Source organism: Vanellus vanellus, assembly GCF_965231255.1.
Source record: "Vanellus vanellus genome assembly, chromosome: 1".
In the NCBI taxonomy this organism is placed as follows: Eukaryota; Metazoa; Chordata; class Aves; order Charadriiformes; family Charadriidae; genus Vanellus; species Vanellus vanellus.
The window spans coordinates 44,471,600-44,488,005 of NC_138905.1; the positions used below are offsets into that span (position 1 = coordinate 44,471,600).

The 16,406-nt window shown below is 39.3% G+C and overlaps 1 protein-coding gene across 1 annotated transcript in view; it reads right to left on the minus strand.

The window, feature by feature from the left end:
* Positions 1-16,406, minus strand: part of PAWR (pro-apoptotic WT1 regulator) — a gene marked incomplete at its 3' end in the record, with an annotated part of 79,049 nt that overhangs the window by 15,236 nt on the left and 47,407 nt on the right. The window contains exon 3 of the mRNA XM_082499262.1: positions 364-398. Coding sequence (XP_082355388.1) covers positions 364-398 — 35 coding nt within the window. The remainder of the gene's footprint in view (positions 1-363; positions 399-16,406) is intronic.

The window sequence follows — 16,406 nt, forward strand, 5'->3', positions numbered from 1 at the left end:
ATATTACTGTGGAAAACAACAAAATTATCTTCCTGTATTAAACTTCAGAAGATGGTGGTTCATAAATTAACTGTGAAACTACTAGCTCCTAGGTAGTGTGTTGTCAAGTTACGACATTTGCATGGGAAACTGTTCTGCACTAGTAAGAACCCAGCAAAATACTAGCTGAATTTATTTTAAAATTGGAACATAATAGAGGGGTTTGGATAAGTTTGCTGTATCTCTCAGGTCCTTACCCCTAAATCAGGCTATATATCTACAGTAGCAGTATGATAGCCTCTACTACAAACACCCATTTAATCAACTTTACTTCTGGCAGAACCAAATATGTAAATAAATATGTTCTGTACAAAGATCTCGTACCTTTTATACCTGCTTGAAATCATCCTGGAGGAGTCCTGAAAGAAACAGAAAGGAAAAACTAATTAACATTTTTCTTGTATTTGTACTTTCAAAATACTTTATCACTCCATAGAAAATGAAGCCTGCACTTAAGAGTAGGAGGCCCATCCCTCAAACAGCTGCTGTGTAACTCAGTTTTGCACTATCTTGTTGTCAGGAATAGATAGAATACCAGGATTATTGTCACCATGTTACTGGTTCTGAGCACCAGCTCAGAACCCTTAAAAGACAGCTTCTGGGTACATCTTAAAACTGGATGCACTTCCTCCGTCCTCTAGCATCCAGAACATGCAGCTTACCAAAACAGTATACACCCTGCCACCAATACGCCTTCACTACCACTACTAACGCTTGTGCACTTTGACAGCTGTTCATCCACTTGTCCAAGAGCAGCAGCGCAAAACTGTTCCGATTCTTTGGCACCACTGCTGTCCTTCCGCACAGAACAAAATCCGAAGCTGGCAAGTAGTCAGGGTTGAGACCCAAATCAATTTATTACGTATCAGCTGGGTCATGGTCACTACAGGTGTGCTCTTCCCCACGCTGACCCAGGTGTTGCAACCTGGCTCACCTCAGTTCCTTTCAGCCTGACTGAAGTGGTCTTCCCCTGGCATTTGCTGTTGAGCAGGTAGGCTAGAAGTCTGCAGGTGGACGTTGCGTGCACTCAAATGTCAGACAGTGATTTGTCAAGCTACAGTAAGTCAATTTTTAGATCACTGCTTTCTAAGCACCCGTAGAGGCTTAATGCAGTCTGACTACAAACTTAAAGAATACTCTGTGTCTCCTTTGATTGTTGTTTGGAAATCATCTTAACTGAAATAGCGAGAAACAGAATACATTTTAAATAAGAGCAGAGATTTTAAATATGAGATCAACAGTGCAAAAGCTGTCCATCTGGCCCTTCAAAGATACATACATGGTTTACTTGCAGATTACAAGTCTTATCATATTTTTTTCTAACTTAAGGAAAAGAATTTCATTACTTTTTAGATTTCCACAATGCAGCAAGATGTTTTCACTAAGATTACATTTTATTTGGTTTGTTTGTTTTTTAATTTCTGTTTTGTTTTTAAATTTGAAAAAAATACATTACACTTTTATTCTGGCTCTGTAAAGATGGAAATGGAAAAAAAAAATCAGTGGAGAAAAGGGCTCATTTATTGTTACACAATCCCTGAAAAAACATTGATGCATTACGTACCAATGAGAAAACCCGAAAGAATGTATTTCCATCAATAATGCTATGCTTGTAGCTTCCCAATACCAGTACGATCACATAGAAAAATTAAGACATGTTTCAACTGGTAAATGGTGGCTCAGAGTAGACCAAGTAAGTCCACAAATATTTTTTAGAATGTTGTACGAAGAACGTGAACCAATTACCTTATTAGTCATAGACAAAACTCTCCTCAGCATCAGCAAGCATTAGGTAAAGAGTCAGGAACAATATTAAAGGAGTTAATAAAATAATGGCAGAGCACGAAATTCTATTTATGACACTAACTGCAGACAAAGGAATAAATGAATTCTCAAAACAAGATGCAAGAGAAATTCCATCCACTCCAAAAACCTTACAAAACATTACATTACCTGCACTGATCAATGCATTAATATCTTTGTAAGTAAATAACAAGCTAAAAAAATAGGATAAAAATAATATGATGCTATTACAGAAAACAAAGTTGACTAAAAATGTTTGTATTATAGAAACAAAACTGGATCTTAAAGTGCATTTTATTCCATGAAGCATTTTCAACTTGTGCAATATGTGCTGCACTTTCCCTAATATAAGCATAAGAACAATATTCAACAAAGTTAACTTACAGGAATTATTTAAAGAAACCCACAAAGCAGTGTAAAACTGCTGTTTTAACACTGAAAACTATTTTATCATTGATGACAGCATCTGAAAAGTAGCAATTCACAGCTATGTAACAACAATGTAATTTCACCTCTAAAAGGGCAAGGAAACAGAATTTAAATGGTACAAATGCTATTTTTAATGTTTACTAAGGGTACGTTATCTTTGAAAGGTCATGGCAGTAGGGGGAGGTTTCTGAGGACTGGAAGGAAGTAAATGCCACTCCTATCTTCAACAAGGAAGATCCCAGGGACTACAGGCCAGTCCCTGAGTAGGTGATGGAAGAAATCCTGAAGGACAAGAAGGTGAAATCAGCATGGATATAGGAAGGGGAAATCATGCCTGACTGACCTGACAGCCTTCTACAACAAGATGACTGGCTCAGTGGATGAAGGGAGAGCAGATGACATTTATCTCAATTTTAGCAAGGCTTTCAACACCTTACACATATGTATAGGCAAACTGCTGAAATATGGACCAGATAAGTAGATTGCGAGGTGCAATGAAAAGTGACCGGACTACCTGCCCCAAAAGGTTATGAACAGCAGCACGAAGTCCAGCTGGATGCCAGTCACTTAGTAGGGGCTGATACAGGGGTCAATAACGTTTACTGTCTTCATTAATGACCCGAATGATGGGAAAAAGTGCATCCTCAGCAAGTTCACAGACACACAAAACTTGGACGAGCTGTTAATAACATATCAGATAGGTGTGCTACCAAGCAGAGGGACCACTGACCGGCTGGAAAACAGGCTAACAGAGACCTCATGAAGTTCAAAAAAAAAGGGAAATGCAAAGTCTTGCACCTGGGGAGAAATAATTCCAAGCACCCAGTACATGCTGTGGACTGGTTGGAAAGCTACTGTGGAGAAAAGGACCTTAGGGTCCTGGTGGACACCAAGTTGAACACGAGCTATCAATGCGCCCTTGCAGCAAAGAAGGCCAATGGCATCCTTAGATGTGTTGCCAGCAGGTCAAAGGAGGTGGACTGCCAGGTCCAGTTCTGGGCTTCTCAGTATGAGAAAGACATATTGGAGAGACTCCAGCAAAAGGCCTCACAGATGATTAAAGGTTTGGAGCACATGAGGAGAAGCTGAGAGTGCTGGGAGTGTTCAGCCTGGAGAAAAGAATGCTCACGAGGTATCTTGCCAATGTGTATAAACATCTGATGGGGTAAAGAACATGGAATCATACTCCACTGTGCCTAGAGAAAGGATGAGAGGCAATGGACAGAAACCAAAGTACAGGAAATTCAACTTAAATGTAAGAAAATACTTTCTTACTGTGAGATTAAACGCTGGTGCAGGTTGCCTAGAGAGGTTATGGAGTTTCTATTAATGGAGATAATAAAAAAACAACTGGCCACAGTCCTGAGCAATTTGCTATAGTTGACTTGCTTTGTCCACAAGGGTTTGACTAGAGACTTCCTGAGATCCCTTCCAGCCCTAATGATTCCGTGCTTCTGCTCTGCTCTCTGATTTTCCATCTGCATTCTTCTCTCAGCTTAGCGAGTTTAAGTCTCACTAACATCTGGCAGCTTCAGAGGATTTCATTCTGCCCTCTAATACCGTTATATAGGGACTTGCCTATCTGAACTTTGAAATACAGAGGACTAACAGCCTGATTTTTAGCTTTAAGACAGTCAGTAATGACTGACAAAGTGATTTGACTCTAATGAAACTACTTGAATCTCTTCACATACCTCTAATACATTAACATACATGTTCACTGTATATGAAAACTGAAATGCCATATCAGTAATATCAGTCACAGCTCTTGGTGGTGATGGTCTCGGAAACATCACAGAATCATAGAATGGTTTAGTTTGGAAGTGACCTTAAAGATCATCTAGTTCCAACCCCCCTGCTGTGGGCAGGGACACCTTCCACCAGACCAGGTTGCTCAGAGCTTCACCCAACCTGGCCTTAAACACTTCCAGGAGTGGGGCCTCCACAACCTCCCGGGGCAACATCCTGGTTGTCCCATTAGCCATAGACACACAGTTCAATTCTCTTTTTAAGCTTGGATAGTGAAAGAGAGACACATAGGTGACTGGGTCAAAATTTTCCCTAACTAGCTGTAGATACAACTCTTGCCAATAAAGTAGGAACTCTGGACTTTAAGCTTCCTCAGAACTTATTTTTAAACCAGCTTCTTTTTCATGAAAATGCTGAAGCCTTGAGGTTATGACCATGCTTCCTGGTGAACATAAGCCTCTGAAAGGCAGAACTGACAACAAAGGGAGAATTTGCAAATGACATTGCAGTCTGGTGAAGCAACACATACCCTTGGTACAAAGAAATCTCTGGATCTTGGATGCTTGTTTTCTACTCTAGACACCAAAGGGATACAATGTATGCATTTTATAGCCTCAAATTTGCTAAGACCTTTTCATATAGTATATGCAAATATAAGCTGTAAAACAACTTATACACATAGACTTGTTGTACATTTACCTCAACAGGAGACTTCTAAAAGTTTGGCCGTACTATTCAGAAAACCCAGTTTTTCAGAAAAGGAAAGCTGGGAAAGCAAACAAATGCTCAGGGACAAAGTACATGGCAAATACTCTCATTTGCTACAAATGACAGCTGTTAAAACTAAAAAAAAAAAAAACCAATTAGCTAGCCCTTTGTAACAGACATTTCTACAGCAAGTATTAGTGGTTTTTATTTTTGTAGTTAATTTTAACTATGAACAAAAAGTTAAAAATACACATCTCATGCATAAAAAACATTTCCTCTGATACCCAAATGAATACTGCAGATTAGGTAAATTGTGAGTTTTATTATTTCGTAATCTGTAATGTAGATGCAAACCAATCATTCTTTAAGGTGATGATGCAAGCACCGGGGAAATATATTATTTATCTCTGCTCTTATGTTATGAGATTTATTTTGTACGTGTTATTTATCCCGAAGTTGCTGGTAACAGGAATATATGTAGTTATACTACAAACACCATTATGTATCAATCAAAAATGAATCTAAGCTTTCAAACTATTCAAAAGCTCTTAAATGAGGCAAACACCTCCTAATTAAAAGATCTGTTAATTTAAGATCTTGTCTCCTCTACCACTTTTGGAGATGACAAGGTTTGCAGAAAATGAAGACGGGGAAGGAGAAAGGAGGGAGACCCCTGATCTATAAAGAATTAACCTAAAAGCAGATGATTAGGCAGGTATATAAATACTAATTTACAAATCTTGCTTATATTCTTTAGTATTTTTAAACTTTGAGTTTTAACCCATGTTTAAAATATCTAGTCATTACTCTAAAAATGAATGGTTTGTCAAAATAATTGTTTATAAGCAATGAAGAGATCAGTTTATTTGAATGTCTCTCTTTAGTGTCTGGGGAAATCCTGAATGGAAAAGCAATCGGTAAAGAAGTAACCCATAACAATTATGCTAATGGTTAATCAAAAAATATTGCTGCCAAAGACATCTAACAACATCAGTTCTTCATCCAGGGTAGAAACACTTGTTTCAATACAGCATTCAAAACACAGCTGTAAAATTACTTTTACTTCTTGCACATGATCTCCGCCAGCTTGCATTACCTTTTAACAGTATATACTACTGCTAATAAATTATATAGGCAAAGAGTCTTGCTCTTGCTCCATCTCAAGTGGGAGTTCAAAAACACTGCAGACCGACATGCGTCAGCATTGCTCCAGAAAACTGGTCATGCTCCCTTTTCGTCACGTCTACAGAAGTATTTGTGCAGCCACGTATTAATGCACGACAGGGTGTGATTGAAGTCAAAATAACCGAGGAAAAAGCAAAGATTTGTCTCGTTCCACATGAGCTCCTTCATCTGATTCATCACCCAGCCTAACACACACACACACCTGCTGCACAAGAGAAGGAGAATGTGTAAGGCCACAAAAGGCAGCTGAGACCATTTCCATTAATGAAACCATTTACTGCCAATGAAATTTCTGTCAAAGTAGGATGTAAGCAACTTTGCTAACTCCCTTCTCTGCTCCTGGCTCATCTTGGTATTTCATCTGGCCAATATAGAGATTATATAAACAAGCTGGTCATCAGGCTTTAAATAAATAGTTGTCTGTGTTTACAAATGTCTGACAAAGATTTCCAGATGTTAAACCAACCCTACCATTACAAATCTGCTAGTTAAAAATGCACTAACAAACATTGTTTTTAAACTCTGGAGTCAGCTGGACTATGAAAACAGTTCACTGAAATCCCTTGAAAGAATACTTAATAGTTTCTCAAACAATTAAAGCAAATCACCCGGATCAAATCAGGCTGCTAGGGTATGCTGGTATATACGCTGGCACGTAGAATATGTGTGGTGTTTTAGAATCTGACTACTCACTAGTGTTAATTATGACTACATAATGATATTCCTGCAACATATGCAAGGTTAAATTTTGACAGAAATTAGGCCATGAAAACAACTTATTTTTTCATATGCAATCCAAAGATGGGCTCTCTACAAAGTTTCCTATACGTTCTTCAAGATGTGAGCAGATACAACTTCACTGCAGAGAGGAAAGAGGTCTATTGCTGGGATTTCTTGCCTGTTTACATGTCAAGGAAGAGGTAGGTTCTATCTCCACCCAGCCAAGCAAGTTAACTCCAATCTCCTTTATAAGTCACATCTTGATTAACTACATCTACTTTCTTTTAACATTCAGTACAACATTACATTGCCGCAGTTACATATCTTCTGCAATGAAGACACAGATATTAAAGTGAGATAACAACTGAATGCTTGATGACTGAAAGGCAATTTGATCCTAATACAAACCAGGAATAACTGCAGGTGTGAAAAGTAAGAGAAAGAAAGATGAAATACACTTTTGCCCCCTCCCATCAAAATTACCCAAAAGCAAGCATCTCTCCGGAGCAATAGAGTCATGGAGATACCATTTACCTTCAATTCCTGATTCTAAACCGTTTAGAAATTTCTAGAGATGTTTTTCATGGAATGCAACACAAATTCAATTTTGAATAGAAATGCTTTCACCACTCGGGGAGGGGAGGAAATCTCCACTCATTTACACAGAAACCATTTTTTTCCAGAAGCGCCTAAGGTGCTTTGAAGAAGTTTAAAGCAGCAATTGTATCACTCAACTACTTGCACCCCTTGTAGCTGTGCACTTTCTAGATCTCTACGTGGACAGAATACTTGTACATACAAAACCATCCCAGGCTCCCTCCCCTTATTCTCCTAGCTGCCAAGATTTTACGTCTATTTCCAAGATTCATTAAATTTTAGTTTTTCCTGGTGTGGATTTCTTAGAGATGACTTTAAACACTCTTTACTCACCCAATAAATCTCTTTTACTAGCAGTCATTCTAAAAATGAGCTTTTATATCTAAAACTGTTAAGAAAGCATGAAGTTATCACCTCCTATTAATCAGTTACAAAATAAACTGAAGCAGGAACCTGGTAAGATTTAAGAAAAACAAAAGCTGACCTACTGTTCTTAAATGGCCTGACAGAATTTTTTGTATTTTGATCTTCCTTTGATTTATACTCTGTCAAGTTGGAATCAACACATTTTAAGAGTAACACAGAATAAAACTTTGAGCAGGAGAAAGACATTCCTATATTTTGGAGATTAAGACTCAATTGCCAGAACTATTTTAATATTGTGGTACCCAGACACTTAATTCCAGGTCAGCAATAGAGAATAACCCCTTCTGTGTGAAGCAGTTGATGTAGACAAGCAAGACCCCCCCCAAAAAAATACATCATAGGGGAAAAGGAAGACACAGTTTCTTTACCTGTGCTGAAGAGAGGAAATTTAAGGTTAATACACCCTCCAGTCACATATTTCTGAAATAATGGTTCCTTGATTCAGACAGGCCTTTATAAAAGTGGAAAGGCGATGGCATTACAGTCTATACAAGGATGATGCTTTCTTTAGGAAGGAAGGCATAAGAGTAAATACAAAGATAAGGTCAGTAAGTAAATTAATTTGTTAGAGCATTCAGGGTGGGGGTGGTGGCGAGAGAATGTGAGAGAGAGCGAGTGCACGAGCACGCAAACGGCAGATCCAAAGAGAACACAACTCCGCAGACACAGAGTAAACTAAAAATAAATTAGGACAGCACCACACATTACCAGTTCCCTAGACTGACTTTGAATTTCCCAGGTTCTCTCACTGAAGCCCATATGAAATCCATGCATCTCAAAAAGTTTCCAGGCAGCCTTTTCTACCTCTTGACTATACAACCCTTTGGGAGAAAATCTATTCTTTTTTTTTTTTTTTTTTTCAGAAGGGAAATCTCTGTGATGTCTGTGTGTTTCTGGACTGTGGATGGAATGATGTCCTAGGTGAAAACACCACAGTTCTCTTTACCTGACAGAGCAGAGCCGCAATGAAGTGCTCCACATCCAATATGCACGTGCATAGAGCCTGTTCATGTGCTGGTTCTGCTTTTCTGGAAATCAGGAGCAATGAAGACAACCATGCAAAGAATGCCTCTTCCCAAGATCTGCCAGGATCCAAGGGTCTCTCTGAGCTCTGGCTCAGCACTGGCCTCGACTGGGTCCTGCAGAGTGACTCAAACGTTCTTAGACACAGCCTGCCCGGGCACCGCAGCCCGCAGACACAGGGCTGAGCCCAGCCAGGTGGGAAGCACGGTTCAAAGGCACTCCAGTGCCTTGAAGAAGAGCCAGCCAGGCTGCAGCATCTAAGCCTGCCGCAAAGACGTTCATTCTATCCTGACTGACTGAAATATACTTGCACCATGTGCCCCAAAGTATTCTGTAGTATACGCATTATCTGCCTCTAATTACTTCACAGGATAAAATCCAGGTACTCCAACTATTAATTACCTGTCCAATTGCAAAGGAGAAAATCAAATATATTAGTACACCACTTATTAAACTGTGTCACACTGTAGGTCAGACATGTCAGGTTAATACAATTTAAAAATCTTAACATAAGTTTTTTTATCTGCTTTTACAGAATTCCATAGTTGCAAAGGTATGAATGTTTTGTATGAAGAAAAAATCATTAGAATATGTAAGCTCATGGTGGTTCTTTGCCTAAATAACAGTATGAACTAAATCTACTACCTAAGATTTTAGGCTACTTCTTGGACAGTATGGTTTACAAACCTATTTGTATTTTTATACAAAGAAATGCAGGATTTTAAAGTTTATTAGTTCTTATAGTTCACCAGGATCTCTTAATCAGTTTTAAAACAGATGTTAATAACACAGAATGGTTAAGGTTGGAAGGGATGTTATATTTAATTACATACGTTAAATACTTCATATATAAGTATTTTTATGTAGTATCTTCTGTTAGATTGTAGCATATTGTTTTTATCAATTAGCATGAACAGTCATGTGATTTACATGAGACTACAGTATGTTTACACTGTCCTAGAGGTTTCAAAATTATTACCTATAACTTGCAAAGCAAAATAAAACAAATTATTAATTACAGATGAAAATTTGCTCAGAATAAAGAGACAACAATATGAGAGAAAACGAAAGAAATACAGTGAAAATATTATTTCCACCTAGTGAGCAACCTGTGTAGTGAGCTAAATCCCAAAGCAGTGGGGAAACAGAAAAAAAAAAACCAACCAAACAAACCAACCAAAACATACCGGAAAAACAAATTTAAGTAAGGGAAGATTTAAGTGTCTTTAATTCCGTTCACTTACTTAAGTGAACCTTAACATTATTTTTTTACAGCCTCATCTACTACCTTTAATTAATATGTAAGTAATAAGGACTTCAAACAAGAACTAACATAGACATGCTAAAATGCCTGGGTGGAAGTGATACATATTATTCCCATGAAGCCAAAGGAGTTATGACTCATCTCCCTGTTTACATAGAGCTGGGAGGCCACAGAGAAATACTGCAAGAATGTCTAGGGAATTAAATCAGACGTCTAACAGGAAGGTAAGTATCCTCAATTCCCACCAATGAAGAAATCTATCACGGACGTTAGGTGGGAGGAAAAAATTAAAGAAATACTTGAAGGTAAAACAAGTAACTCCCAGGGAAGTCAAGTGTCATCAAGAAGAAAACAGCTCCCAAAAATAAGGCAACCAGAAATACTCACAAATATATAAAAATAGAGTTTTTTCTTTATTCATTATTCTCCATTTCTATACCCAAGCAATATTCGACACCACATAGCCAGAACAAGAGTTCAGGACAAGCAGTTCGGCACTCAGAACAAAAGCGATGAAGGAGCTGATTAGGTCAGGCTGACAAAGCCTGACTAGATCTCAGGTAACTCACTGGCAGAGCAGAGCTGGAAAAATGATCAGAAAGACAGTGATTACGACCTTCATGGATCAATGTTGAATAGTCAAACTGAAAATGCAGGCTTCCTCAAATTCCCCGAAAAGAAAGGGAACTTGGAAATACTTGCACAAAGCTCCCAAATTCAATGTGTCAGTCAGTCATTAAAAAAAAAAAAAAAAAAAAAAAAAAAAAAAATCAGTACGTTGCCAGAAACCTAAGGAACACCTCCAACACATAAGCAGAAAGCACAAGATCTATAAAACACAAAACTCGATGCTGAAACAGGAGAGCATTTAAAAAAAGAGAGAATTCAGTTGGACATAAACCTTTACTGCTCAGAGAAATTAAGAGAGTAGTGTCAGTTCTTAGGGGTCTTTTCCAACCTAAATGATTCTATGATTCTAGGATCTCGAGTCACCAAAGAGCTAAGTCATAATATGAAACCCACAGCAGAGATCACAGTGAAAACACAAACAGAATTTGCTGAAGTACATTATAGCAAGTGTAAACATAAAATCCTGCATGGAGCTATGTGCATAGCCCCTTCACAACACATTACCTTACGTCCAGACATGCAAACAGACAAAATACAATTTCTCAAAGTTCTTTTCAATGGGATTTGTCTCACATTTTACAGTGTTTTAACTTTTTCAACCTCATCTTAGAGTGCTGAGCTGCTTCTTGATTTGTGTACACAGTCATTTGGACACTACGTACTAGAAACACGACTCGTGATAAAACCAGCTTCTTCAGTGGAACCAGTTTAAAACAATGAACCATCCTACCCATGTCTACTAGGTACTGGTTCCAAGAAAAGGAAGAGAGGCCCATGTCGATGAGTTTACCAGCAGAATGAGCCTGACAGCTTCTACTAACAAAAGAGTAAACGGAGGCTGACAAGCCAGAGACTACTCTATGGCTTCAAAGCCAAGTGACACAGAGTCGCCACATCCATATTCCAAAGCACTTGACAGTGGGTCTCCTCCATGCCCCATATGGTGTCCCTAATCTGTAGGTTCCCCCCCAGTCAAAAGCATCTGAAACAATGTGAGGCTGAACTACAGCCCAAAGCTGTGTTTTTGTAGCATGAAACTGAGGTCTGTGGTGCACACCCCAGCGTGTTGATTAAGGGCATACAACTGTTTCTGAGTTAGCAAAGGCTAGTGATGTCCTCATAGCGCTACACAGGCCGCCAAACCTGGTGCTGTGATGTTCATGCTACATGTAAGGACTGGTTCCTGGCACAGTATTCTTCAGACAGTCCCCAGGTATGACATAGGAGAGCACTAGGTAGCATGAACCAAAACCATGCCAGAAAACCTTGCTAATAATTAAGCCATAGGCTCTATCAGCACGGCAGTGGTTGAGCTCACACCCAGGTCTTGCTCTTTTTAGCAGTATAAACTTAGTCAGACTGTCTCCACCAAACAACTCTGAATTCCGGATTGCTCCTCCCTCCTTAGCCATCACATTAATTACACCAGACTACATAGAGAAGCAGGCTCCCCCCACATTCTCACATCACTATGGAACTGGAATATTCAGCTTCTAAACGCCCAAGCACATCTGAGTAACTACCAATAGGATATTCTCTAACCTAGTAGGAAAACATGAATGTATGATCCACTTTATAAAAATGTTTCACAACTATTGCCATGTCTATTCCTGCAGAGCTGTACAAATTTTTGCTCATCTTTCCGCAATAGTAAGTTGTCTCCCCTCTCTACCTGGCACAAAGACATTCAGCAGGGATCCCCCTGGTCCACCTTCTTGCAGAAGAGCATCCTCCCCCTCTGTACACACCCACAAGCATTACCTAGGCTTCAGACTTGTTCCTGGCATGAAAGCAGTATTAACTAAAATTCCCTCTCTAGATGAATAGAATAGCCGAAGAACAGAATAGCAGAGGAGTGCAGGAATCGGGAATATTACTATACCTTATGGAAGCTTTTGATACCAGTCAAGCTGTGCCATCTATTTGTACAAGCAGATATGGCATGAAGTCCTTCCTTTTTCAATAAATTTGGATTTACCAGAGGACTCTTCTTCCAACAGAAACCTCAGCTACAGTGCATCATTATACTCTAGGGGATCACCTTTTCTTTTCCCCAAGGAATTTTAAGAGAAGACTGGGAGGAGATACCTGCTGAAATATCATCATTTTTGACATCTGAACAGAATTTCCATATTGGCTTTTTCAGAGATAAAACAATCTTCTCAAACCAGCATTCAGTTAGCCGAGTTAAAAGTGATGCCAGCCCAAAAAAGAAAGCACATGGGAAAGTGGGAAAGAAAATGAATTCCTTCACATGAGGTCCCTGCTGACTGCTCAAAGCATTAGCTGGGAATTTGAGAAACTGCTTCCTATTCCTTCTGGCCATATAAAAGCTCCAAACCAGTGTATAAAACCAACTAATTTGCCAGCTTACGCAATTCTGCAGCATAACTCGACAAACTCAATAGTGAAAGAAACAGTGCAACAACAAAGCAAACGCCTGTTCATACATGCTGAGTACACAGCAGCAACATCTGTAGATAAGAAAAAAAAGAGAAGAAAAGCAAACAAAGGGGAAAAAAAATCTTAATGGAATGATCACAATCAAACTTAAAAGATAATAGAAGAAAGAAATCATAATGTACGCACACTGTTTTCCACTTGGTCTGCACAAGGATTTAGAAAGTACCCGATGAGTAGGCTGTGGTGAACCCCCTGCAGTTCCCAGGCACAGCAGCCAATCTAAAGCAGGAGTAAGAAGCCTCCACACCACCCTGTCTTCACAGGTTGAGGCTTCATTCAGTTTTAGTTTTCATGCAAGTCCTGTGATGAACAGCGCATAGGCTCACAAAACCGAGTATTCAATTATAAGAGACTTCATCAGTACATTTAACTTTATTTACTGGGACTGAAATGCATTCCTGAAACAACATTTTAAGCTTAAACCACTTATCCACTAAATTAAATTTTAATGCACACAGATGTTGAAAATGTACATCATTTGAATGTACATTTGAATGTACATCATTTGAATGTACAGGGAATGGCTGGAGAGCAGCCCTGAGGAGAAGGACCTGGGTGTGCTAACTGACAAGAAGTTCAACATGAGCCAGCAGTGTGTGATCACAGCCCAGAAGGCCAAGCGCATCCTGGGCTGCATCAGAAGAAGCGCGGCCACCAGGTCAAAGGAGGTGATTCTGCCCCTCTACTCCACTCTCATGAGACCCCACCTGCAGTACTGCATCCAGCTCTGGAGTCCCCAACATAAGAAGGACATGGACCTGCTGGAGGAGGAGGGCCAGAGGCCCAGAGGAGTGCCACGAGGATGATCCGAGGGCTGGAGCACCTCTCCTATGAGGAGAGGCTGAAAGAGTTGGGGCTGTTCAGCCTGGAGAAGAGAAGGCTCCAGGAAGATCTTATTGCGGCCTTCCAGTACCTAAAGGGGGCCTACAGGAGAGCTGGGGAAGGACTTTTTACTAGGGCATGTAGAGTGATAGGACAGGGGAATGGCTTTAAACTGGAAGAGGTCAGGTTTAGATTAAATATTAGGAAGAAGTTTTTCACTTTGAGGGTGGTTAGGCGCTGGAACAGGTTGCCCAGAGAGGTTATTGAGGCCCCATCCCTGGAGGTGTTCAAGGCCAGGCTGGACGTGGCCTTGGGCAACCTGGTCTAGTGGGAGGTGTCCCTGCCTATGGCAGGGGGTTGGAACTCAATGATCTTTAAGGTGCATTCCAACCTAAACCATTCTATGATTCTATGATTTTGTGTTTCTTTCTAAGAAAAGCGAAGTTTGCTTGCAAAGGTAATCAAATTTCTGCTGACAATGACCAGGCACTGAATACTAATGATTCCTTCCACAAACAAACGGAAAGATTTCTCTTTTTGATCAGTTGTCATGAAGACAGATGTTGATAACTGTGTATTAGTATTTCCCTACAAGCATGGAAGTCAGATGACTCAAAGTAGGGATGCCCAGCCTGTGTCCCCAAGGCCACTGGCCAAACAACTTAATCTGGTTCCTAGCCACTTTACAGCCACCTGCTTTCCCTTCGGTCTCACATTGGTAACTGCTAGCTCTCAGCTTCCCCATTTCTTAGGGGCAGAGGGGACTGTGATTTCATTGGTAAGCACTTTCCGAAAGCAGCAGCATTAGATAGTGCACGCGCAATATAGTTGAATCAGATTTGCTGAGCATGTGCAGATCCTTTGGGAACGTAAAACCCACTGAACATGCATGGATCAGCAGCTCTACACATAGGCACACATATACTAAATTTGCTCACATAAGAGGAGAGGAAGAGGATTTTGGCAGAGAAACCTATGCTGCTACAACAATATCTATTGCACAGCACATTCAGCTGAGAAATCCAGACTTTGCTGTTTCAAAACTCAGTTTCTATTAAAAAACGCAAACTATTTAACTAAAAACTAGCAATCTCATTTTTGCAAAACAATTCATTCAGTGTCTTTAAAGCCTTCAGTTATCCCAGACAAGACCATGATGCAACATTATTGCTCCTAAACTCAGAGTAGGTTACCTTAAGGATTAATTAAAGAGTTACTACAGGAGGTGGTTTTTTCCAGCCTCCAATAATACAGACAAAAAGCACTTAAAAGAAAATTAACAGTGCAAAGTAAACTAATTCAGAACAGGTCAGAATGTTGTTGAGTTATGCAACTTTCACTCAAATTCTTACAACTACATTCATGGCGATACTGCTTTCATGACATCACCACGCAATGTCTTTTTCCACAAGATCTCTTAGATCGAACACAAAGAAGTGTACTCAGAGAATAAGTGTTCAGTATTTTGGGTTGGCTTGTTTTTCACGAAGTGGCCACCATGTCTTATTAACTGCTACCAATATAGTCAAACTGCTCTGAATACAAGCCCATATTGCTAGAAACTACTTGAGCGATGGCCTGATCATACACGATCATGGAAAGATGGAATTCCTGTGTTCCTGTTTTCCTTATACAGATCACAAGAATAATTTGGGCCTCCCAAGCCATACCAACCATGGCAGTTAAACATCTGAAGCACCTGGTTCATGTCATGAACTGTTCAAGGCAGCAAACTCCCTGCAACTGATGTCACTTACTTTAAAAACACTGCACACACAAGATTGAATTTAGATGCAAACATATTAAAAAAATTAAGTGATCTTTTAATAATTAAACATTGAATTTGAATACTTTTTAACCCATTTTTACAGGAACATTTTCAGACATACAATAAGACTTCTTCACGAGTCTTTCTATTGCGTTCACTATTATTGCGTAAGTGCTTTGACTGTTTCCGTACCATCTCTGTGAAGTGGATCACATTCTTAATCTGCAAACAGAAAACCCAAGATGAGTATTATCTGGTAATTAACTGTCAAATATTAGAATGACACAACCTGATTTGGCAGAATTACATACGACTTCATATACTCAAACACAGATCCTCCTAATTTATATATTTCTATATTTTAATCACTATTTACTTACTGTTTTGAACAATACCAATATTATAATCACATTATTATGTAAAATAATCCCTGGCCTAACATCTGAAGAAATATATCATAGAAAATAAAACACAAGCCTTAATACAGCTGGGCATGCCCTGTAGCACAACTGCATTTTTCTCTAAGGACAGAAATTCATACCAACTAACACCATGACAATATGCTTATAAAAGATGAATTATTACTCTTAAATGCATGCACACAGTTCTCCTGTGCGAGAACTACGTGAAACCTAGATGCAAAACATCTTTGAAAAGCTGTGGTCAGGTACGAATAGATATGGATATCATTACTACATGCTTTGTATAATGAGAGTAATTGCAAAATGATGCTGTATGACATTACACTGCTGCGCAAAATAAAAAGCTATGAGATGCAAA